Source organism: Trichechus manatus, unplaced genomic scaffold (assembly GCF_000243295.1).
Source record: "Trichechus manatus latirostris isolate Lorelei unplaced genomic scaffold, TriManLat1.0 scaffold00047, whole genome shotgun sequence".
NCBI lineage: Eukaryota > Metazoa > Chordata > Mammalia > Sirenia > Trichechidae > Trichechus > Trichechus manatus.
In genome coordinates, this window is record NW_004443983.1 from 9,965,400 (window position 1) to 9,988,972 (window position 23,573).

Sequence of the window (23,573 nt, forward strand, 5' to 3'; positions counted from 1 at the left end):
TCAACACTGTCCATACTCAACCTTGAGTTCCCTATCACCAGCTTTCCTGTCCCCTTCTGCCTTCTAGTCCTTGTCCCTGGACTGCTGTGCCTCATTAGTCCTATTTTGTTTTATGGGGCTGTCCAATCCCAGAGACATGTGTGTTTTGAGGAGACCAGCCATTGCTGCATGTTGTCAAAGGAGACCTAACACACATTCTTCTTTGTTTCTTTCTACTCCAAGTGCCCTGTCCTTGTCAGCCTTGTTTTATCTTCACACAGTTTACCTTGCTCCTGAGCACAAATCCCTACATAGCTAGATTGACACTGACATTTAAAACCAAGGTTTGTCATCAGTATGGAAGAATCTCAAGAACTTAAATTTAATAATAGGAAATTCTATTTTGCTATGGGTGCCAGAAGGACATGTTTTGAAAAGATATCAAACTGTTCAGTTTTGCCAGTTGTTTATCATGAGATGAATATAGGTATCAAATTCGGGCCAAATCTAGAACATTGTTCTTTAATCTTTTTGGATCACAGAACTCTCTGAGAATCTAATGAAATAGTACATTTATCCCTTAGCGAAAAAGTATACTTATTTAAATATATATCATAATTTGTATATCGTTTTTAAGGCTCAGGGAGACCCTGAAGCCTGATTATTTAAATATTCCTGTTCCAGCAAAAGAAAGCCAGCGTACTTTGTGACAGTAGAATTTATTTTCTCTCCTCAGCTTCCATCTTTACACTTAAAAATGTTTATTCAGTGCCTACTGTATGGCAGGCACTGTGTTAGCCAACGGTAGACAAAATCCCTGCCCTTTGGGAGTTTACAGTTGTTGGGGGAGAAATACATGAATTACACAAATGCATGTGCAATTATGACTTTGATATGCCATGACAAGGAGTTATATGGTGCTTAGGGGAATTTAAAAAACCTTTTTATTGAAACCTAACATGCATACAGAAAAGAACACATGTCATAATTGTAACTGCTTAATAAATTTTTACAACCTAATCCCCGGTGTAACCAGCATTATTAGGAGAAGTTTTGCTGAGTCAGAGTTAAGAGGGCATGGGTGAGTTCTCTGAGGCTGGAAAGTTAAGCTGACATCTGATATAAGAGTAGGCAAAGAGAAGGGAAAGATCTTCCAGACAGAGGACTAGCATATACAGAGACCTTGGGATGGAAGTGGGCAGGGAACATTCATGAAAAGAAAAAACACCAGTGTTGCTCAAGCTCCAAGAGTGAAGGGAAATATGTTAAGAAATGAGCCAGGAGAGAAAGGTGATGTCAGACCTTATAGCCATGTGGATCTTGTTCAGCATTTTGGTCCTTCACCAGTTGCCCTCAAGTCAATTCCAAGTCATGGAGACCCCATGTGTTGCAGAGTAGAACTGGGCCCCATAGGGTTTTCAATGGCTATTATCTTTCAGAAGTAGATTGCCAGGGCTTTCTTCTGAGGTGCCTCTAGGTAGACTGAAACCTCCAACCTTTTGGTTAGCAGCTGAGTGCATTAATTGTTTGCATCACCCAGGGACTCATTTTGATCCTTAGACCAGTAGTTTTTAGACAGAGATGTAATACCACACCACATTTTCATTGTGTGAAGATGACCGTGACTGTAGGAGAAATGATGGTGAAGATAGGGCAGAAGTAGAAATGGAGATACCAAGCAGCAGACTATGTAGGCAGTGGGAGTCCTGGTAATACAGAATGTGAACTTTGACCTTAAGTGGAGACATAAGGAAGCAGATGATTTCAAGAGCCATTGAGAGGTAAAATCAATGGTACTTGAAGGGATGGTATAGGGGGTGAAGGAGAGGCAGATATTAAGAATGAAACCCAGTCTTGTAAAATATGATGGATTAAAAAAGGATCATCAGGACCTTACAGGCTTGAAAGAGACAACTCTAAGTTTGGTTTTTGATATATTGAATTTGTGGTACCTTTGAGGACTCTAGGCAGATTTCAAATAGATTAGCTTCCAGACTGAAATATAAATTTTTGAGCCTTCTTTTTAAAGATGTTAATTGAATTATGTAATATAGCTGAGGCTGTCTGGGTGGATAGCATGGATATAATGCAAAGACAAAGCCAGTGATGGAACTGTGAGAAACTCCAGTGTTTTGGTGGCTTAGTTAAAGAGGATTAGCTTACAAAGGAGGCAGAGAAATTGTAGCCAGAGGAAAAATCAAGCAATTAAAAATCTGCTTACTAAATAGCTCCCTTCTCTATTTCCAGAATGCTAGAAGACAGGCTTATATCTCCCAAGTATGAGACTAGAGCATCCCACTATAAGAAATGGAGAGGTACAAGAGAAAAGGCCTACAGATACTAACTTTCAAGGAACCCTCCAAGAAATGGCTGAGACTGCCCCACATTACTTTGCCCCATATTACAAGGAAGCCATCATTGACATGTTCTGCACCATCTAGAGGGTTTCCAGTCTTTTTTAGTTTAAATATGAAGAGAGAGACAACGATCACCTAGAATTTGAGGACAGATGTCTATTTCAAAAGACAGAGACTGAAACAAACAGGGGGAAAGAAAGGAACTCACAGGAAACAGAGACAATATAGGAAACAGAGAAACCTTCTGTTCTGGATTGAATTGTGCCCCCCAGAAATGTGTGTTAACTTGGCTAGGCCATGATTCCCGGTATTGTGTGATTGTCCACCATTTTGTCATCTCATGTGATTTTCCTATGTGTTGTAAATCCTACCTCTATGATGTTAATGAGGCAGAATTAGAGGCAGTTATGTTAATGAAGCAGGACTCAATCTACAAGATTAGGTTGTATCTTGAGTCAATCTCTTTTGAGAAATAAAAGAGAAAAGCAAGCAAAAGGACAGGGGGACCTTATACCACCAAGAATGAAGAACCAGGAGGGGAGCCCGTCCTTTGGACCCAGGGTCCCTGCGCTGAGAAGCTTCTAGACCAGGGGAAGATTGATGACAAGGACCTTGCTGCAGAGCCAACAGAGAGAGAAAGCCTTCCCTTGGAGCAGGCACCCTGAATTCAAAATTCTAGCCTCCTAGACTGAGAGAATAAATTTATCTTTGTTAAAGCCATTCACTTGTAGTATTTCTGTTATAGCAGCACTAGATAACTAGGATACCTTCTAAAGACAATAATTATTATCTATAGAAAAATGAAAAATATTATATCGATGAATTGTCATTAAAACGAAACATTCAGAGAATAAGAAATTGTTCTTAAAACTTTAGTACTGCAGAATTAAAAAAAAAAAAATAGAAAATTTGGGAGATAAAGTTAAGGAAATCTTCCAAAAGCAGACAACAACAACAGCAAAAGTAATTGTGTGGAAATAAGGAAAACAAAATTATTAAACCAGAACATCAATCACTTGACTAATGAAATTTCTAGTAAAAAAAGATCAGAAAAAAATTCAGGAGAGGAAACTGTTGAAGAAATAATTTACGAAAAAATTCAGAACTGAAGATAATAATTTTCTAGATTGAAAGAATCCACTGAATGTCTAGTACAATAAATTGAAAAATTAAATCCACACCAAGGTCCATTATCATGAAATTTGGAAACATTATAGATTAATAAAAGATCTTAAAAATGTTGGGTAGGAGAGAGAGAAAAAATCTATTCACAGAAGGTGACAAACCAGAATGGCATCAGATTGCTTAATGGCAATACCAGAGAAAGAAGGCAGCATTGGAGCATTGCCTTCAAAATTCTGGTAGAAAATTATTTTCAATTTAGGATTCTATGCCCAGATAAACTATATGGGTAGAATAATGACATTTTCAGGAATCCCAGGTCTAAAAAACGTATCTTTGTCATGTAAAATTTCTCTGTTACCAACAAAAATATATGCTCCACCTAGATGATGGAATAAGACAAGAAGATATGAGACCTGGCAATATGGGATCCATCACATAAAGAAGCAAAGGAATACCCTAGATCATGGTGAAGGAAGTTAATCAAAACAGCATCTGGGCAGTAGTACTAGAGAGCAGTCATCCAGATGTGAGCAGCAGGGCAGAGGGTACCAGGAGAGATGCAAATAGAACTGGCAGATTACCTGAGTGTTCATCCATAACAAGAGTTTAGCAGCTCTCTCAGAAAGTTTGGAAGACGAATTAGTGATAGGCACAGAGAAAACTAAGCAAGTGATAGGTACATAGAAAGCTAGGCCATTATCTCTAAGAAAATTTAAAATCTGTATAAGAATAGAATTGTAATCCTAGAACATGAGGTAAATCATCTGTGAAAAATATTTATGTAGTTGTATTTATACTAAATTGTCAAAAAATTTAATGTAAGGACAGGAACCATATCATACTGATATTATGTTATTTAAATAGATTGGGAAAATAGGGGAATGGAAGCCCCATGGTGATGACATTAAAGAGCCATGTTCACCTGCCTAGAGTGAGAAGGCACCAGATAATAGACAGTAGGCAATGGGAACAAGGGACATAGATACCTCTGTCAAGAATTCTGGCTTTAAAAGAGAGAGGAGAGATTTGGCAGAAGCTGAAGGGGGATGTTGGGTCAAAGTAGGTTAGTGCGTGTTTGTTCAAATAGGAAAGACTTGAGAATGTGAGAATGTTAAAAACTGGTGAAAAGAGTTCAGCAGAAGTTGAGCGTGTGAGAGAGTAGGAGGTGTAGTTAATTAAAGTCACTGAGTAGATAAGAGGTGATGGGACTCAAATAGCAGAGATGGGGGACTGAACTTACTTGTAAGGACAGATCCATAAATAACAGAGAGATGTTGGTAAGTTTTTATTTTCGGTAGCAGGAAGATGAAAGAGTTCCCATCAGATGGCTACTTTTTCCTTTGGAAGGAGAAAACAAAGTCATCTGCCGACACAGAGGTACAGTGGGTCAGAGGCTTACAAGATAAAAAGAGTTTGAAACAACTTTGCAGAAACAAAGTACTTAGGTTAGAGAAGGTGGTAGGCCATGTTGTGGACCCACTTGAGGTTTATGATCATGGATTTGTAGGGTAACTAATTCGCCCTTTTGTGTAACTCTCTCCAGTACTGCTCAGCCAGCTGTTTGGGGCAGGCCCAGATAGTTAGATTCATCCATGCTTGCGAGTTTGCTAAAAAGTTGGGACGAATAACATTGACGTTTTGAGTATTGGCATGCATGTTATTGAATTGATGGACCAGAAAATCTAAGCTGAGTAAGAAGGAGAAAGAAGAAAGGCAAAGAGCTGGTGGAGAAAGTAGCAAGGTCAATGGACAGAGAATCCTGATGACATCAAAGACAGACTAGAATTGAAGTAGTTGAATAAGCAATAATAACAGCTAATATTTGAGTGCTTGCTATGTGCCAGGCCCTAATCTATACATTTTAAGTATATTAATTCATTCTATCCTTACAACAGCACTTTGAGGGAGAGTCTATTAAAATGAAGGCACTGAGTAGAGACGTGTTTAAATCACATAACTTGAATGGAGGAGATGGGATGGACATTCAGGTTGTCTGGCTCCACAGCCCACATTTTGACTAGGATGCCTCATAGAAGCTGTTTAAACGTATACAGATAGGCAGGAAGGAGAGAAGGTTGTCGTCAGAGAACAATGTGTTTGGGGGTGGTTATAGATGATGACAAGGTCCAAAGTGTGACCATGATATGGGTTGCTGAGTTATAGTAGGAGGGGTCATTAGAGATGGGGCTAAAGGACTTTGAGGCCAGGGTGTTGGAAAAGGCATCCCCTGAAAGCTAATGTCAGTTAGATTATGGTCGAATTTGGCTGGGCAGACTGCAGACCTGGGAACTGCAGACTAATGCCATTATCGGAAGAATGGGACTTATCAGACACATTGTGCATTATTACTTATAGACTGTTTGCAGCCCCCACTAGATTGCTGGCTTCTTGGGGCCAGTGACTGCATCAGTTGGTGTTAAATTATCTTTCTGGCTCCTATTATAGGGCTTGGTGTATATGTGTGACTGAAATATTTGGTGAATGAATGAATACATACAGATATGCATTGACTGAAGTGAAACTCATTTTGGTGTACTTAGCCAACTGATAATTTCCTTTAACTTCTTCATTTATTTGTCTCCCACAGGAAGGCCCATAACAGTGGTGAAGACTCAGATCTAAAGCAAAGGAGAAGGTAAATAAACAAAAATGGAAGGAGGGTAAGGAGAAAGAGGAAGGCAGATGAGCAGTACTCAGAATTGAGGCAAGAGTGGGGAATACTCTCTTGTTTTTGTTTTAGTGACTGCTGTAAGAGTATTCTAATTTTTTTTTTTCCCTTTAAACTTCTTTCAAAAACTAGGTTTGGGCTTCAACTGTCTCAGACTTCCATGCTGTAGTATCTTTAGAGCTTACAGTTTTGCCATGTTCTGTTGGAAGTGGTTGCTTTTATGGTACTTTCTGGGAACATGGGCATTTGCTATAATCTGCTTCCACGTTTGCCTTGAATTGCTGTTTCCCCAAGCTATAGACGCATTCAGATGTCCGACTGATGGGGAAAGGGGTAATAAAGCTAGTTTATGTTTTGCTTAGTAGTTGTACTGCAAAATTAGTTCCAAAGAACCAACATGAACCTTTCTGAAGTTTTTCATTTGTCATAAATGTGGGTTTTTTCTTTTGCTCTTCTCACTTTGTCGTCAGGTCCCGCTCACGCTGTAACACAAGCAGTGGTAGTGAATCAGAAAACTCTAATAGAGAACACCGGAAAAAGAGAAACAGGTAATATCTGAACATTGTAGTTACGTGGAACTCTGAAATCAGAGGCTGCCATACGTGTTGGAAACTGTGTGTCTGGTGTATTTTTAAGCCTGATTTTCTCATCTGGGTTTAAGGAGGAATCCAGCACTGTTTTGAAGCACTAGTTTAGGAAACCTCAGCTCTTTAGTCTGAGTTATAATAAGATGATTAAACAACTTAAAGGTCTTTTGTTGTTGTTGTTTTTTTTTAAAAATTGATGATTCTATATTTAGGTACAATGTGTAGTGAATTTATCTAAGGATAGTAAGAACTTTACCATGTGTAGATTGATTTCTCCCTGAAGTATCTTTTAACATGACATTACTGTGTTTTACCTAACCAAAAATGAGAGTCTCATGGTTTCATAGATTCCATAGTTTCAGCCTCATGTATATGCACATGCAAATATATGTGTTTATATTGATATTAGGTACACACGGTTAGATGGGTAAATGCAGTTAGTTCATATCTGTAAGACTCATTCTTAAGAGCTTGTTAAAAACATCATGTGACATGCAATTAGTATAAGAGATGCTTAATGCATTCATCAGTTCTCCCTACTTTCCAAAATATTTACTTGAAAACAAAAATATTCATTTGAGTCAGTGAAAGCACACTAGTTTGGGAGTCAGAAGATTAGGTTACAGTTGTGCTTGTTTCTACCCAGTGCCAGTGGTTCTCAACCAGGGACAATTTGGTCTTCCATCCTCCTCCCTGAGGACATTTGGCAATGTCTGGAGACATTTTGGATTGCCACTGTTGGGAGGCCGGTTTGCTATTGGCATCTGGTGGGTAGAGGCAGGGATGCTGCTAAACATCCAACAATGCTCAGGACAGCCCCCACAAAAAGTAAGTGTCTGGTCCAAAATGTCAGTAGTGCTACTTTTGGGAAACCCTATGCTAACCTAATGTGGAACTATGGCCTGGTTGCTTTACTTTTGTGTTTTTTTTTTTTTTCTCCTCTAAAAGATGAGGAAGTTGGACTAGATAATCTCCAAGGCCCTTCATTAGTGCTCCAAGTCCTTGTATACAGCACAGATTGAATTAACCTCCCATTCTGACTACAAAGCCTGTATAATAATAGCCCAGATGGCATTTTAAGAGTAGACGATTTTCTTAGGAGAGTTTTCCATGTGGAGCCTTCTCGAGGACTAGACTCATACTAGGTAGATGTGAGATCTTTATGTGTTATGACACCTTTCCCAAGGAAATAATTTCTATTTCTTCATCTGTAAAAACCTGAGTGTGGGAGATAGAGGTCTCCAAGGTAACTCTCTTCCTGCCTTAAAATTCAGTATTTCTGTCAAAGCCACACAAAGCAAAGCAAAACAACAACAAAAACAAAAATCTTCCTTTTTAAAACTTTCGAATTTGAATCTTGTATTTATCAATCAAGCTGGCATCTTTTTTTTTTTTAAATAATATTTTTTTGTGTTTTGGGGGATATTTTACATAGCAGTTTAGGTTCCCATACAACAATTTCTACACAAATTGTTCAGGGACATTGGTTACATTCTTCACAATATGTGAACCTTCTCATTATTTCCATTCTGGTTGTTCTGTTTCTATTAGTTTAGTTTCCCTGCCCACTTATATTCTCATCTTTGTTTTAAAGTAATGGTTGACCATTTGATCTCATATAGGTGATTTTTTAAAGAAGCATAGTACTTATGGGTGATAGTCATTATTTTGTGGGCCAATCTGTTATTTAGCTACGCAAGTGACTTCAGGGGTTAGTTTCAGTTCAAGGTTTAAAGAGTATTTCAGGGCAGTTGTCTCTGGGAGTCCTTCAGTCTCAACTAGTCCAGTAAGTCTGTTTTTGTTTTTTTTTTTTTCTTTTCTTTTTTTAAATCAAGCCAGCATCATAATAAATCTGTTTGCTTGGTCTCATCTAAGTTGCACTCATTCCTGCTCTATTTTCAGCTGCTCAGAAGGTGTACCATTAAAAGCAGTGTCTGTTGGGACCTCAAGTGCTCACAGTGACACCTGCTGTTAAAAAGAAAACACCATTTAAAGGTTGCCAACAAATCCTTAAATAGCTCATTACTAATCTAGTAGTACTGGCTTCAATATTTCTTGTAGGTATTTCCTCCCTCAACAATTTCTTTCCCCACACCCAAATAAACAATTCTTTAGATTTTTTTTTTGAACTGTGTAGGAAGTATATTTTAGAATGAGGGTGGTTCTGAATGTTTAAATACTAATGCACTTTGTAAGACTAGTAATGAGAAATAGTTGTCAAAACACACTCTTTGACACATTTTTTGTAAAGGATCCAAAGGGCTGTGAAAATATTTTTATTTTTCCTGTAGAAATATTCTCCTGTTGTTGTTGTATGCTGTGAAATGAATTCCAACTCATAGCAATCCCATATGACAGAATACAACTGCTCCATAGAGTTTTCTAGGCTGCAGTCTTTACAGGAACAGATTGCCAGGTCTTCCTCCCATGGAGCTGCTAGGTAGGTTAAACCACCAATCTTTCAGTTGGCAGCCGAGCTCTTAACTATTATGCCACTAGGGCTCCTTAGAAGTACAGTCGTAGGATAAAATAAGTTGCTTGTGTCTAGAGCCTAGAGGGTCTCTCTGGAGATCTCAAGTGTAGCTGTCAGGGGTGTAGCAAAAAGGGGGCAGAGGAAGAAATATACCTCTAGTTCCAGTCAATGAAACCTCCCCAGTTCTAGTGCAGCAGGTGACAGTGTTCAGGGAAATAGTATAGTTTGTTCAGTGCAAACTGAGTGCCATTTACCCACTGCAGTATGCTAGTGCTAACCCCTCCATCCCATTATCAGTCTTTTAAATTTTTCCAGAAACCATTCATTCCACATTTGGACGCTTCACTCTGGACGTTTAAACTGCAGCCCTGCTAATGGTCCCACTGTGCCTTCTTTTTGTGATAAACGGTTGTCTCCTGGTGTCTGACTGCCTACATGTGTAAAAGGCGCCTTTTTGAGGGGAGAGGATGAATCTTCAACCTCATCTGTCCTTCTGTATCTCGGTTGACAGTGTGCCCCAGCCAAGCTGTCAGCTCTGTCCTTTGTTGTTTGTACTAAAGATCTCTGGTAACCCTTGCTGTTGTCAGTTGCTGTCGAGTCCACTCGATTCATGGGAGAAACAGAATCTTCTGCATGCTGCTGTTACACTTCCTGTCAGTGAGGTCTCTAAATTCAGTCCCAGGATGCATCCTCATTTATGCAACAAGAGCCTGCACCCCGACACACCCTGCTTTCTCGGCTGTCTCCCTTTCTCTCATGGAAGCGGACACGCTAGCCTGAAGAGAGGGCCAACCACTGGGCAGAGTTGCTTTTCCAAAACTGTTTTGAAGCCCATGACATTTGTCTAGTGGAACTTTGACGGAGTCAGTTTTACTTTCTGGGAAATGCATGTGGTCTTTGGGATGTTGTTCCCTTTGCCATGCCTTCTTTTTGGGTTTTTTGTTGTTGTTAACATAAAGGAAGTCTTTCCTGTAAGGTTTTGAGGCCACTCTGTGGGGATATTGTTCTTTAACAAAGTCTACCCGGTGGAACTTAAGCTGCTTTACCGTTTCCATGGATAGCAATTTAAACATCCCTTATTTTGTGTGAAGAGAAACAAAAGTTAATGAAACAATGTTTAGGAATCAACTTTGTCCAAAGCAGTAGCAGGGACTTAAAAAAATCATAAATCATAATCCATACCACTAGAAAGGTAATATAAGAAACAAGGATCGTTATTTTGTTTCATTTCAATTTTATAAAGTTATAACTGTAAATAAGCACGCTTTCACCTTTGGGTCCAGAGCTAACCAGGCCGGCTGTCTGAGGCCCCTTTGGTTAATGTCATTCCACAGCTGTTTCCTAGAACACCAGAAGGCATCACCCCCATTACAGAGTTCTGCACCTCCTCTTTTATTTGGGTTTATTTCTTCCCCTACCCCTTTCCACTTCAGTTATTCTTTCTCTACTGTTTTCATAATCTGAGAGAGTATCCTACAGTTCTGTAGTTTTTGAGGTTGAAGAAGATAATTTTTTGCTCCCTTTTTACAATCAGCTAGAAGTTGGAGCACAGTTTCTTGTCATAACATCTAAGAAGAAAAAGTCCCAATTTTCCCAGTTTCTATGTTTATATCATCTTTCGTCTCTATTCTCTTGCCTTCCTTTTCACTCTTTATATCATATTATTTTTCTTACCTAATTTCTATCATTTTCTTTCCTTAGCTTCTTTCCCATCCTTTCTTCATTTCTTTTGTCTTCCCTGAATTCTGTCTCTGCTGAGGAGTCAGTGGTGTGTGTAACCAAAGAAAACAAGGGTTTAGTTTAGGGTCTTGGTTCTGCCAAGTGCTGGTATTTGACTTTGGGTGACTTATTTCACCAGTCCAAATCTTGGGTTTCTTGTCTTTTAATTGGGGAGTAATAACTGATCCATTTTATTAAGTAAGTTGCTATAAAGATCAAATGAAATCTAAGCAGTGAAATCACTCTGGGATATAGAACTATACAGTTATACACCCAATTTTGGAGCTACTGACTTTTTTTTCATGTTTTCCCACTTTTTTTTTCTCCAACCCTGTATTCCATTTTTCTACCTTCCCCACATTTACACATTAGGTTATTTTTATACCAGGCATTCTTACCCTCTGATTCATAGCTAGGTTGCAGGGGTCTGAGAATCCTATGAACTTGTATGAAAATTTTTTGTGTGTTTACAAGTATACATTTTTCTGGAGATTGGGTCTGTAGCTTTTGTCAGATTCTAAGAGGGTTCTATAGCCTCCTGCCTGTTGGTATTGAGTTGATTCTGACTCATAGCAACCTATAGGACAAAATAGAACTGCCCCATGGGGCTACCAAGGGGGCAGTTCTACTTTGTCATATAGGGTCACTATGAGTTGGAATCAACCCGACAGCAGCAAGTTTAATCTCCGTGGGAGCAGACTGCCACATCTTTCTCCCACGGAGCTGCTGGTAAGTTCAAACCGCCGACCTTTCGGTTAGCACCCGAGTGCTTAATCACTGCACCATGAGGGCTCCTGGGGGTTCTGTATGACCCCCCAAATGTTATGGAGTATTTATTAAGATCTAAATAGTGAGGGATAGGTTGGTATTGGGAAATGATATTGGTGTTTCAATTCACTGGTAGGATTAAAAGCTAAAATGCTTAAAATTCCTTTAGCGATTACTTACTTTGCTATACTGACTTGTGAAACAACTGGTTCATTTAAATTCATCACATTGAGAACTACTAAGTACAAGGTAGTATAACATTAGCTTTGATTTATTTTTGTGATTTCCCTAACTGGGGTGATATCTGGTTGCTCTGTCCTGTGTTCTAGTCTTGGATTGATATCTGATGTTACTGATTTTCTAGCCAGAGGACTCCCTTTAGTATTTCTTGCAATTTTGGTTTGGTTTTTGCAAATTCCCCAAACTTCTGTTTATCTGGAAATGCCCTAATTTTGCCATCATATATGAGAGACAGTTTTGCTGGTTTATAATTCTTGGCTGGCAGTTTTTTCCTGCAAGGCTTTATATATGTCATCCCATTGCCTTCTTGCCTGCATGGTTTCTCCTGAGTAGTCCGAGCTTAGTCTTATTGACACTCCTTTGTAGACGACTTTTCGTTTATCCCTAGCCACTCTTAAAATTCTCTCTTTAACTTTGGTTTTGGCAAGTTTGATTATAATATGTCTTGGTGACTTTCTTTTGGGATCTACCTTATGTGGGGTTTGATGAGCATCTTGGATAGATATCTTGTCATCTTTTACGATATTAGGGAAGTTTTCTGCCAACAAATCTTCAACAATTCTCTCTGTATTTTCTGTTATCCCCCCGTTCTGGTACTCTAATCACTCATAGGTTATTCCTCTTGATAGAATCTCACATAGTTCTTAGGGTTTCTTCATGTTTTCTAATCCTTTTATCTGATTTTTCCTCAGCTAAGTTGGTGTCAAGTGCTTTGTCTTCAGTCTCACTCATTCCGACTTCCATTGCCTCAATTCTGGCTCCTATGACTTTCTACTGAGCTGCCTAATTCTGAAATTGTATCGTTAATCTTCTGGATTTCTGATTGCTATCTCTGTATGGATTCTAGCAGCCTGTTAAATTTGTCATCATGCTCTTCTCTAATCTTTTTCATTTCCTCTACTGCGTGTTCTGCGTTTTGCTTAATTTCCTTCCTAATTTCTTGAAGAGTTCTGTAGATTAATCTTTTGTATTCTGCTTTTGATAATTCCAAGAAATTTTCTTCCTCTGGAAAATTTCTAGATGCTTTATTTTGGGAGCTTGCTGAAGCCATCATAGACCACCTCTTTATGTGATTTGATATTGACCTTTGTCTCCGAGCCATCAATAAGTTATTATATTTATTTATTTTATGTTTGCTTACTGTGTCCTAGCTTCTTGTTTTGTTTTGTTTTGATATGCCCAAATAGGCTGCTCATGTGAGCTCGCCCAGTCACCAGCACCCCTGAAGCTCCAAAGTCTTGCCCCCAGGTGGCCAGACCTGCCACTAAGTATGTGAGCCCAGGAGTCTGCCCACTCCTCCTATATGCGTTCAGCTCAGGTGTAGTCGGCCACCAAGTGTGTGGTGCAGGCTCTCACCTATAGTTCTAGACAGGCATGGGTGATTGGTGTAGGCACAGGCATCCAGCTGCAGCAGAGGGACACAGGCTGAGCAAGGCAGGGGGCCGATGGCCACCCCCGAGTGTCCAGGAGGAAAGTGTGTCCCTGTTCCCTGGAGCATGTAGATGGGTGGGTTTTGTAGCCAGACTATGAGCACCCATTGCTGTTGGCTGTAAGGTCTGGGGAGCACCTCTTATTCTTGGGCCCCTGTAGCAGGTGACTAGGTGGCACTGGTGGAGCCACCAGTCCTCAGGCCCCTGATGTGGGTAGGTAAAGACCTTGCTTAATGGGCAGAGCAGTGTCAAATGTCACAAACCTGCCACTTCACCATATAGCTGAAACAGTTGAAGTTAGACTTCAGGTATATACTCTATTGTACTGTGGTAATGAGGGCCTACACTGTTGAAATGGGCCCACACAAGTCTATGCAGGAGGAAAGGTACCCAAAGTCTGTGGATCCCTTATGCCTGTGCCTAGGCAAAGGAGCTGTGCCTACCCTGAGTTCCTGGCTTAGGGAAGCCAGCAGTTTATTTTTTCCCGTTTGTTAATTTGTTAACTCTCCAAGGCTGGGAGAATGGCTCAGGATGCTTGACGGGTCCTACTTCTGACCCAGGGGACTCAGCAGTTGCTGAAGCCGGTCCGGGACTCAGTGCAGAGCAGTAAGTGGGGAGGTAAATGGGAGAGAGGTTTTTCCCTAAGGGGGGTGTTTTTGATCTGCATGGTAGGCCAGATGTAAGTACTTATCTTTTGCCAATTGATGGCTGCTTCTCATTGGTTCCGGATGGCCGAGTAGACTCTCTGTCACTGGGTCTCTCCCAGTGTGGAAAATGCCTCCTGAGCACTGCTGCTTGCCTGCCTCGCTGGTCACCCCCGACTTCCTCCGGGCTGAAGGGCTCAGGCTCTCGCCAGGTCAGGTCTGGCAACTCCTCACTGCTTCCGAATCGTCTCTCCCTCCCCCTGCCACTGAGTCCAGTTCCTCAACTTTGCCTTTGATGTTCAGGGCTCCTAGATTGTCATATATAATCAATTCACTTGTTTTTTTCGGGTCTTTCTTGTAAGAGGGAACACCGGAAGCGTCTGACTACTCCAACATCTTGGCCCCGCCTCCAAGGTGGTATAACATTAGTGGTCTAAGTTTTTTAGTTAGAATTTTGAATCTTGTACCTGATATCAGAAGAGTCAGGCAGCTCATCACTATAGGTTTGAGCCAAAGGACCGTGCCCCGAACTTGACCATGGCATGTGTTGAAGGGGGACCAGGAAGCAGCCTTCCTAGCGTATACTCGTTCCCGAACCAGCTTTCCCTGAAAATACCTTGAGCTTAATAAAACACCCTTCGCATTCAGAGAAACCAGTCTGCAAAATATCCTTTGTACTATTGATGGCAATCAGCAGTCCTTTGAGCATTCAGTGGGGGAGAATCTGTGGATTACTCAGTCATTAGCTTTGATGTGCTGCTAGGATCTTAGATATTTGAAGTGCGAGATTGGGGGCGAGGGTGGAGGGTGGGTTGGATGTGCAGAGAAGTAGCCAGGTGTTTTTTGAATAAGCATAAAAGTGGAAGTAACTCCGGTCCTGGTGAAGATAAAAAGAAATGAGAGAAACTCAGGGTAAGAGCAGGACTCAGGGTAAGAGTCGACTGCCAACAGGGGACCATTTAAACCTTTCCCTAATTTTATTCTGTGATGTTAGCATCCTAAACATACCAGTTATGTATGTGAAGCAGCGTGTATGTAATAGAGCACAGGATACAGAATTAGGAGCCTACATTATGAATCTGGCCCTGTTTTGAAGAGTTCTGTGGTCATGACCAGGTTACTTTACAGCCTGAATCTCAGTTTTTCTCATGTGCAAATGGACTAATACCTGCCTTTCCTATCTCACAAGAGGTTTGTGAAGATCCAGGAGATAATGGATGTGCTTTGAAAACTGTAAAACGCCCTACATAGGCAGGCACTATTAGATTAACGAGAACATTCAGCACTACTTGGTATTATCTGATGTCCCTGTCCTAGCTGAAAAAAAATAAAGGGGGCCCAGCTTCCTTAAAAAAGTCAGTGTTTCTAACATGAATTTGTTCTGCAACAAATGTTGGGCTTTCTTCCTGCCTTTTCAAGCCCTTCAGAATCTCTGTCTGAATAGCAGATTAATATAGTTTTGAGTACTTTAATCCTGTTGCATTAAGATCTTTTTATATTATTTATCTGAAAAATGACACTATCCTCTGTATCAGAAATATGGCACTACAACTAACAGGAAAGATATATTTGGGTAGGACAAATATAGATCATGGTTTTGGTGGAGTTCTTAATTGTTAGAATGGCTCAAGGGAGCAGTAGTGGTTCAGTGGTAGAATTCTTGCCTTCCATGCAAAGTTGGGTATCTGAGTTTGTTTCCCAGCTAATGCACCTTATGTGCAGCCACCACCCATCTGTCAGTGGTGGTTTGCGTGTTTTTATGATGCTGAACAAGTTTCAGCAGAGCTACAAGATAAGACACGCTAGGAAGAAAGGCCTGGTGATCTACCCCCTCCTCCCCCCAAAAAAATCACGCAGTAAAAACCCAATGGATCACAATATGGTCCGATCCTATTGTGCATGGGGTCATTAGTCTGCAGCCCACTCTACAGCAGCTAACAACGACAACAAGCATGCTACAAAATAACCTTATCGTCCTTTATACCCTAGAAAAATGTGTTTGGGTTTGTAGCAAACTAAAAGCAGTGGGCAATTCTCACCCATAGGCTACCTGTTTCCTTCCAAGAATTCCCTTCTGCTCTGCCCTGATTTAGGGGCTGCAAACAAGATAAAATTATGGGTGTGCAGAGGGCAGTTCAGACAGAGCTAATGGAAACAGAGCTCACCATGCTATATAGATCTGTGTTCTGATTCCCACTTTAGTAAGACATGCCAGGATTTAGGTGTTTAATAAGTATGATTTGGAACTTTCAGTGTGTAATCATGTTTGACAGAGAAGACTGTGGAAGAGCGAAGCTTCAGCAGCTGAGGAATGATGTCAGATTACTGAGTGAGGGCAAAAGCAGGGTAAAAGATTATGAAAACAGACGAGAATTTGAAAGGTAGCTCATTTTAGTAAGGGCAGCATAAAGAATAAGTGGAGGAGACAGAAGTACCTTTAAAAGCAAATGAGAATAATTTATTGATGGTGGAAGAAGGTGGGAAAAACAAATGAATTTTTTGCTTGCTTGTCTTAAGGGAGTATGTCGACAGATGCCTGGAACCAATGTAAATTTCCCCAGGGAAGAAAAATTATTGAAAAAAAAATGAAGATTGCTTTATAGCAGGTGATGCAAAAATGAATGCAGTTGGTGAGAAACACAAGTTCACAATCATTTGGGACCTACAGATTTAATTTTAGCAGTGGAGTGTTCATAGGAAACAATTGTTTGGAGTATTATGATATAGCTGAAGAATAGCAGTTTACTTCAAAATGTCTGGTTTGGAAACAAAACACAGGTAGAGAAACATAGAGTTGTAGAGCTAAAAAAGATCTTTGCAATAATTTTATAGATGAAGAAAATGAGACCCAACCGAAGAAGGTAAGCAATTTGCCCAGGTCTTCGAGTTAGATAATGGCAGAGCTGGGACTAGACAGACCTTGGAAGCAGTGTACATTGCTCATATCATTTTGAAGCTTCATTATACATTTATTCCGTAGAACTTTTCAGTTCAGCATGAAGCATGATCTTTCACTCAGTGAATGAGAAGTATAAAGGAATTAAGAATTGGTGTAAAGGAAGGTCTTATTAGGAACCCACAGGGGCTTGTAAGGGAATTCACTTGGTAATGTGAAGAATTTTGCAGAAGAGGCAGAACAGAGCTGTAATTGGGAGGACACGGGAAAGAAAAGACTAGGAATAGTCATTATCTTCATTATTAGTATCGAACGATTATATGGCATTTCATTTTCAAAACCTTTTGCAAATTTTAATTGTCAGATGCAGTTAAAATCTAAATTGCATAGTCTGGAAAAGTGGGCCATTGGAGTTTGATAAGACATAGAGGAAATATATTTGAATTTTCCTATCCTGAAACATTGTTGGAATATGCTCTATTCTAAAGCAGCTCTCTCCGTTATACATTAATTCAAAAACAAAAGCCTTTTTATGATTACTTTCCTTCCTCAACTATTGACTCTCCTTAGTTGTATATGAGGAAATAGAAAAAATATGGTAGAGGTAGACTCATTGGATCAGGGGATATAGAAAGGAAACATTTATGATTTTTGAAGTTCACCTTTAAATTTAACATATGACAATGAATAGATTCCCAGTGTAAGTTACAATGGACTCTTTTTTCCCCTCTTGAGACTTTCATGACTGTCTAAGATGTAAAAACCCATTTTGGCTTTTTAAAAGGTACTGCATCAATGCCATGCTCACAATGTTGTATTCTTCATAATGTAAATTACCACTCACATTAAAATTAAGATATAACAGGAAAAGCAGCAAAACAAAACAGACAAACAAAAACTAACACTTGTATGTCTTACATCTAAGAATAAACGTGATTTAAAAGGCAGAATCATTATAGGAGATATTTCTATTTATTTAAAGATTTCTTTATTCACTTGCTCGTAAACAAAACTCCTGTCTCTTAAGGACTGAGTGCTACAATACTCTTGCTTCTAAGGTTAGAATATTTCCTTTCCTAGTACTGCCAGGGTTTTGTGGAGATTTCAGTAATGGAAGAAATGACACTTTCATTCTTGTAATGAGGGACCATTAACCAGTGGCCTTTTGTAAGGGTGTAATTTCAAACTTCATTACAGACGAAGGCAGCTGCCACCCATTGCTTGGGAAAATGTCCTTCTGTTGTGACTCTTCAATGAGCCTTACATTTTTAATGCACCTGTTAGAATATTTATGAAACAGTATCACCAGCAGAGGGCATCTGTCTTGGAAACATGGGGCCACAATGATATTAACTAACAGGGCTCCTCACTTTGACTTTTCAGTTAAAAAAATAAAAGTTATTGGTATGTTCCATAGGCTGAAATCCTTTCTGATTTAGTCCTTATTACTAGCAAGGAACAGGAAATATGTGTGCTTATGTCTCAGGAGTTTTAATTTTTTAACATCAGAGTGAAGTCCAAATACAAAGGTAACCAGCTAAATTCCACAAAGGAGAAGAGAAATAAACATATACTAATTGTGCTTCCTTTTACATGTCTGTAATTTGGGAGAAGTATGCATTTGTATAACTTCGGGCCTCAATCTTGCCAGTAGGTTTGACCTTTCGAAAATACTGAAAGGCCCTGGCTTTCTGATAAAAAATTTAGCATTGCAAAATTTTGTCTTGCTTGTAAACTATTTAGTTCACAATGGAAGCTGTAATCTGAAAAAACACCAGGGTTAGGAGTTAGGAAGTCTGGTTTTTATGTCTAACTCAGCCCTGGCAGTCCCAGGTATGCGGTCCTATGGGAGGGGATGACCCCACTTTGCCAATCTGACACCTTCCCATTGACTATCTCTTCCTAACCCTGGATCACTCAATCACTCAGTGCTAGGAGCGGTCAGCACCCCTATCAGCAGAACTGGGGGGGGGGGGGTTATTGACTGTCACATGATACACAGAATGGCTTCTGGTTCTAGCCATGAAGAACTGTGTATGTGTGTGTGTGTGTGTATACATATATGTGTGTGTGTGTGCGCGCGTGCGTGTGTATATAGGAGCCCTGGTGGTACAGTGGTTAAGAGCTACAGCTGCTAACCAAAAGTGCGAATCCACCAGTTGCTCCTTGGAAACTCTGTGAGGCAGTTCTACTCTGTCCTATAGGGTCACTATGAGTCGGAATCGACTCGACATCAATGGGGTTTTTTTGGTTTTTTTTATATATATATATATAAAATATAAAAAAAAAATATATATTTATATATATATGTGGCATTTTCAACTGCGAGCTTTTGTTTAGAGAATGATTAATAATTGTGACTAGGTAGTTTAGATGTTTCTTCAGATATTTCTAATATTACGATTTGTAGCGATATATGTTCAATTTGAATTTTCTCTGTACACATCATGAGAGAGGGAACTATGTTCTTAAATCTATGAAAAATACCATGACTGTGTGCTGTCAACCTTCAAATAATAGCCTATTAGAAGTGAAGACTAATGAGAAAATATACACAGTTCAAAGTCTTGCTGAGTGTCACAGAGAATTTCCTACCAACACAATTCCCCTTTATTCTAGAGAAATTTAAATACTTTCTTCCTTGTGCGCTACTGTTCTTTTCAGCTTGAATTTGCTTTACAGTATCTCTTTTTTAGTTATATGTGAAATGACTATTTCTCACCTGTCCACTTACTTGCATTTGTAGGCCATTCTAGATATATACCCCACGGTCCACACTAAGTGCCATATCAGGGCCATCAGGAGGCATTTGTTCTGAGAGAGAAGGGACTGTAACTCCCCTGTTCTTCCATGTTTGGCTGGTAGCAGATCCACTCCTGCAGTCACCACACTGGGGTGATTACCTTGCAATGCCAGGCTGCTCTCCCACACCCTGGGAGTGCCAGTTTGTGAACTGAACACTCAGGAGCAGCTTCCTGAAGAGCTTATGTAAATTAAAAGTTAAATATTCAAATAACTGGTGTTTAATGATTTTTACAAGTAATACAGCTTCACAATATCATTGTGGTTCATTTGAGACAGCATTTATACATTCATCGAACACTTGTTTTAATTAAGTACTTCTCCCCACCTCCATCTCACTCTCGTTATTAGAAAGACTCCATACATCAGAAGTCTAAAACTTCTACAGGCCGAGTGTGGTCCTTAGTTGGGTTTTGTTAGGTCCATAAGTTGTTGTGGGCCATTGTGTTGATTCTGACTCATAATGACCCTATAGGACAGAGCAGAACTGCCGCATAAGATTTTCTAGGCTGTAATCTTTACAGGAGCAGATTCCCAGGTCTTTTCTCCTGTGGAGCCACTGGTGGATTCGAAACACACCAACCTTTCGGTTATCAGCTGAGCACTTTAACCATTGCACCACCAGGGCTCCCTTAGGTCTGTATATAGTGTCTTATATGCAGAATTAGTTGTCAATACTTAAAAATTGGAAGAGTTAAAATAATCTAGATTTCTGGATTATCTTTTTAAAAAGAGGATTATTTTTTTAAAATGAGGATTAAATGGCCCTAGATCTCTCATGGCAGATGCCAAGCTCTCCAGCTCCCCAGTCCTCACCTGGATTTTCCATTCCCTGATTTACATTCTCTGCCTGTCCCCTAGCAGCCCTGAGTTCACAACCCTCAGTCCCTCTTAAACATGTGAGCAGCCCAAACCAGAATGGTGTGTGTCTACTCAACTGCTAATGCATTATGCCATCATATGTAACTTTGTGTACCTCTAGTTTTCTATTTTAAAAAATGGAAATTATATCTGGTAACTATCTTCCAAGAAAAGTTTGACAATTAGTGTGAATTTTTAAGAGCATTTCAAAGTAAAGTTATTTATTGCTATTTTAATTAGCACATTTAAAAAAATGATTTTGTTTCATGATTTAAGATTGGCTCTATAGCAGACAGCATTGTTTCTTTAATGAAAACGTAAATGTTTTAAATGAGCTTTTGTTAGGTACATGTCTTTTTCTTAGAAAATTTTAAGCCAAAGATAGAAGACTGAAAATACGGTAGAGTTACATATTTTATCTATGCATATTACATTTTTATATACTTATCTACTTATGGATATTTTAATCCAGTCAATACATTCTTAGCTTCAGTGAGTATAATAAAATTGCTTCTTCTTAAATAACTTCTAAAAGCAAGTTCAGAATGAACCTCAAAACAAGGCGCCACATCATGTGGATGTTAACTTTAGATGAATGGTTTTCTTTTCAGAATACGGCAGGAGAATGATATGGTTGATTCAGCGCCTCAGTGGGAAGCCGTATTAAGGAGACAAAAGGAAAAAAGCCAGGCGGACCCCAACAACAGGCGATCCAGACACAGATCTCGCTCGTATGTGGACTCTTTTTATACCTTGATTCAAAAAAGTTGAGCTTGATGTAGCAAGCGGATGCTAGGGCAAATTGGAATGTGTCTTTTTCAGGTCTTCTAAAGTGGTTTAATTCAAACATGATTATCCCGTTATTTATTTGTCATACTTAATTTCTTTTGTCTGTGACATTTGTTAACTATATTTGAAGCCCTAGAAGTTGGAACACAGCCAAAACAAAATGGCACAAAAACAAGGCTATTAAAATCATATATATATATGATTTATGTATATATATAACAAAAGCATGTATATTCAACCAAATAAATAGGAATAGTCTCCTTTGTTCTGGAACCTGCCTGTTGGTGAAATACCTGCTGCTTTTCCCAATTTGAGTGTGCAGAGTTTCCCTGAAGTCTTGTTCCAGATTGGACCAGATGTGAATATCTTCTCATCAAATTAACGTTTGTAAGCAGTAGTCAGAGAGTGATTCATTACACCCCTATGTCATGATTTGCGTGTTCCTCCTGTTGCTAGGCAATGCCATGTGTGAGGAGAATTTTCCTGTAATGGTGAGATTGCCAGTCCCCAAAATTAATTTTCTTTTGAGTTGATAAAGTTTTTTTTTTTTTTTTAAGATCTATTCATCATCCGGATTTAGAGTTCTTAACTCTACTTCCCAAAGCATAGCTTTTCGAAGTAAGCTGGAACTGACTACTGATCCCTTTGTGATCCTGGGTGGTCAGATATCTGGCATTGCTTACTTGTGGAAGGAGGGGTAAATGTGTCTGGGAGTGGATGAGTAGAGAAAGTATGTAGATAGGTGGGGAGCTCAGAGGGAGTAGGGCAGAAGGGCCCTAGGGGCTCTAGGGGAAATCTTTGAGTGCTAGACAGGTTAACAGAGGCCGGGGACTCTGGAGGGCACACTTGCATCTACTAGAAGACTTGCAAGTAGGCACTACGCAGTGTACACCCTTATAGATGTATTCATTACTCCACAATCCTTTTGTTCTGTAATTAAAATGTTGTTTAATTTAAAGCAGAAGTTAATAAAACATTTTTTAAAAGGGAGGTTTTAGGTATGGAAGAATCAAGACCTGTTTGAAGTTGTCCATGTAACCAGAAGGCACAGAATCTCAAGATCAGATCCTCCATGCTTTTTGTTTTCCCTGTGGGATCTTTTCCTATGAGGGACTTGTTATATACAAGGTTTGGTAACTTGATATTAAATCTTAAAATGACATTCAGTTTTTCTAATAATTTCTAAATCATTTAAGTTCAATTAAATGCTGGTAGATTTCTTTTTTATTTAAAAAAAAGGAGAAAAGTAAAATAAAATTAGGAAAAATCCTATATATATTTTAGAGATTAAAAACATTATTGAAGGCAATAGTAAATACATGAAACCATTCATTTATAAATAAAATTGACAAATAGAATAATCCAAAGTTGTTCCTAACTATAATTCAATTATATTGTGGGCCAAATGTTTATAGATGGGCCTGGGAATTTAATCATTTCTTTTCTGTTGAGTAATCTGAATTCACTCCATTTAATAGCCTGAAGAGTAAACTTTCTTTTTTAATCGAGGTAATTTGAAGTAAAATTTATATACAGTGAAATACTCTCATCTTAAGTGTATAATTCAATGGATTTTGACAAGTGTATACTCACTATATCCATCACCTATTCAATATATAGAATATTTCAATCATACGAAAACTTTCCTCATGCCTTCTTCAAGTCATTCATCACTTCTGACTTTTATTATCATAGATTAGTTTTTGTCTCTTCTTAAACCTCATACAAATGGATTTATACAATATATACTCTTTTTTTTAAAAATTTTTTTCTATCGTACTTTAGATGAAGGTTTACAGAACAAATAGTTTCTCATTAAACAGTCAGTACACATACTGTTTTATGACATTGGTTAACAACCCCACAACATGTCAACCCTCTCCCTTCTCGACCTTGAGGACCTTTTTTTGGTGAAAATATATGTAGCCAAAGTTACACCATTTCAAAAGTTTCTACACATACAATTCAGTGACATCGATTACATTCTTCCAGTTGTGCTGCTATTCTCACTATCCTTTTTCAAATTAGTCCATCACCACTATCTTCAACTCACTGTCTCCTAGTCTTCCCATCAAACCTTTTGAGTTGCTATTGTCAATTTGATCTCACATAGTTAATTCTTTCCTTTTTTTTTGTACCTTAGATGAAGGTTTGCAGAACAAATAGTTTCTCATTAAACAGTTAGTACACATATTGCCCTATGACAATGGTTAACAACCCCATGACATGTCAACA

At 39.0% G+C, this 23,573-nt stretch overlaps 1 protein-coding gene across 1 annotated transcript in view; it reads left to right on the forward strand.

Moving 5' to 3' along the window:
• The window catches only part of EPB41L4A (erythrocyte membrane protein band 4.1 like 4A), a 330,037-nt gene that overhangs the window by 278,235 nt on the left and 28,229 nt on the right, over positions 1 to 23,573 (forward strand). The window contains exons 16-18 of the mRNA XM_004376996.2: positions 6,049 to 6,096; positions 6,600 to 6,677; positions 21,161 to 21,280. Of these exons, the coding sequence (XP_004377053.1) occupies positions 6,049 to 6,096; positions 6,600 to 6,677; positions 21,161 to 21,280 (246 nt within the window). The remainder of the gene's footprint in view (positions 1 to 6,048; positions 6,097 to 6,599; positions 6,678 to 21,160; positions 21,281 to 23,573) is intronic.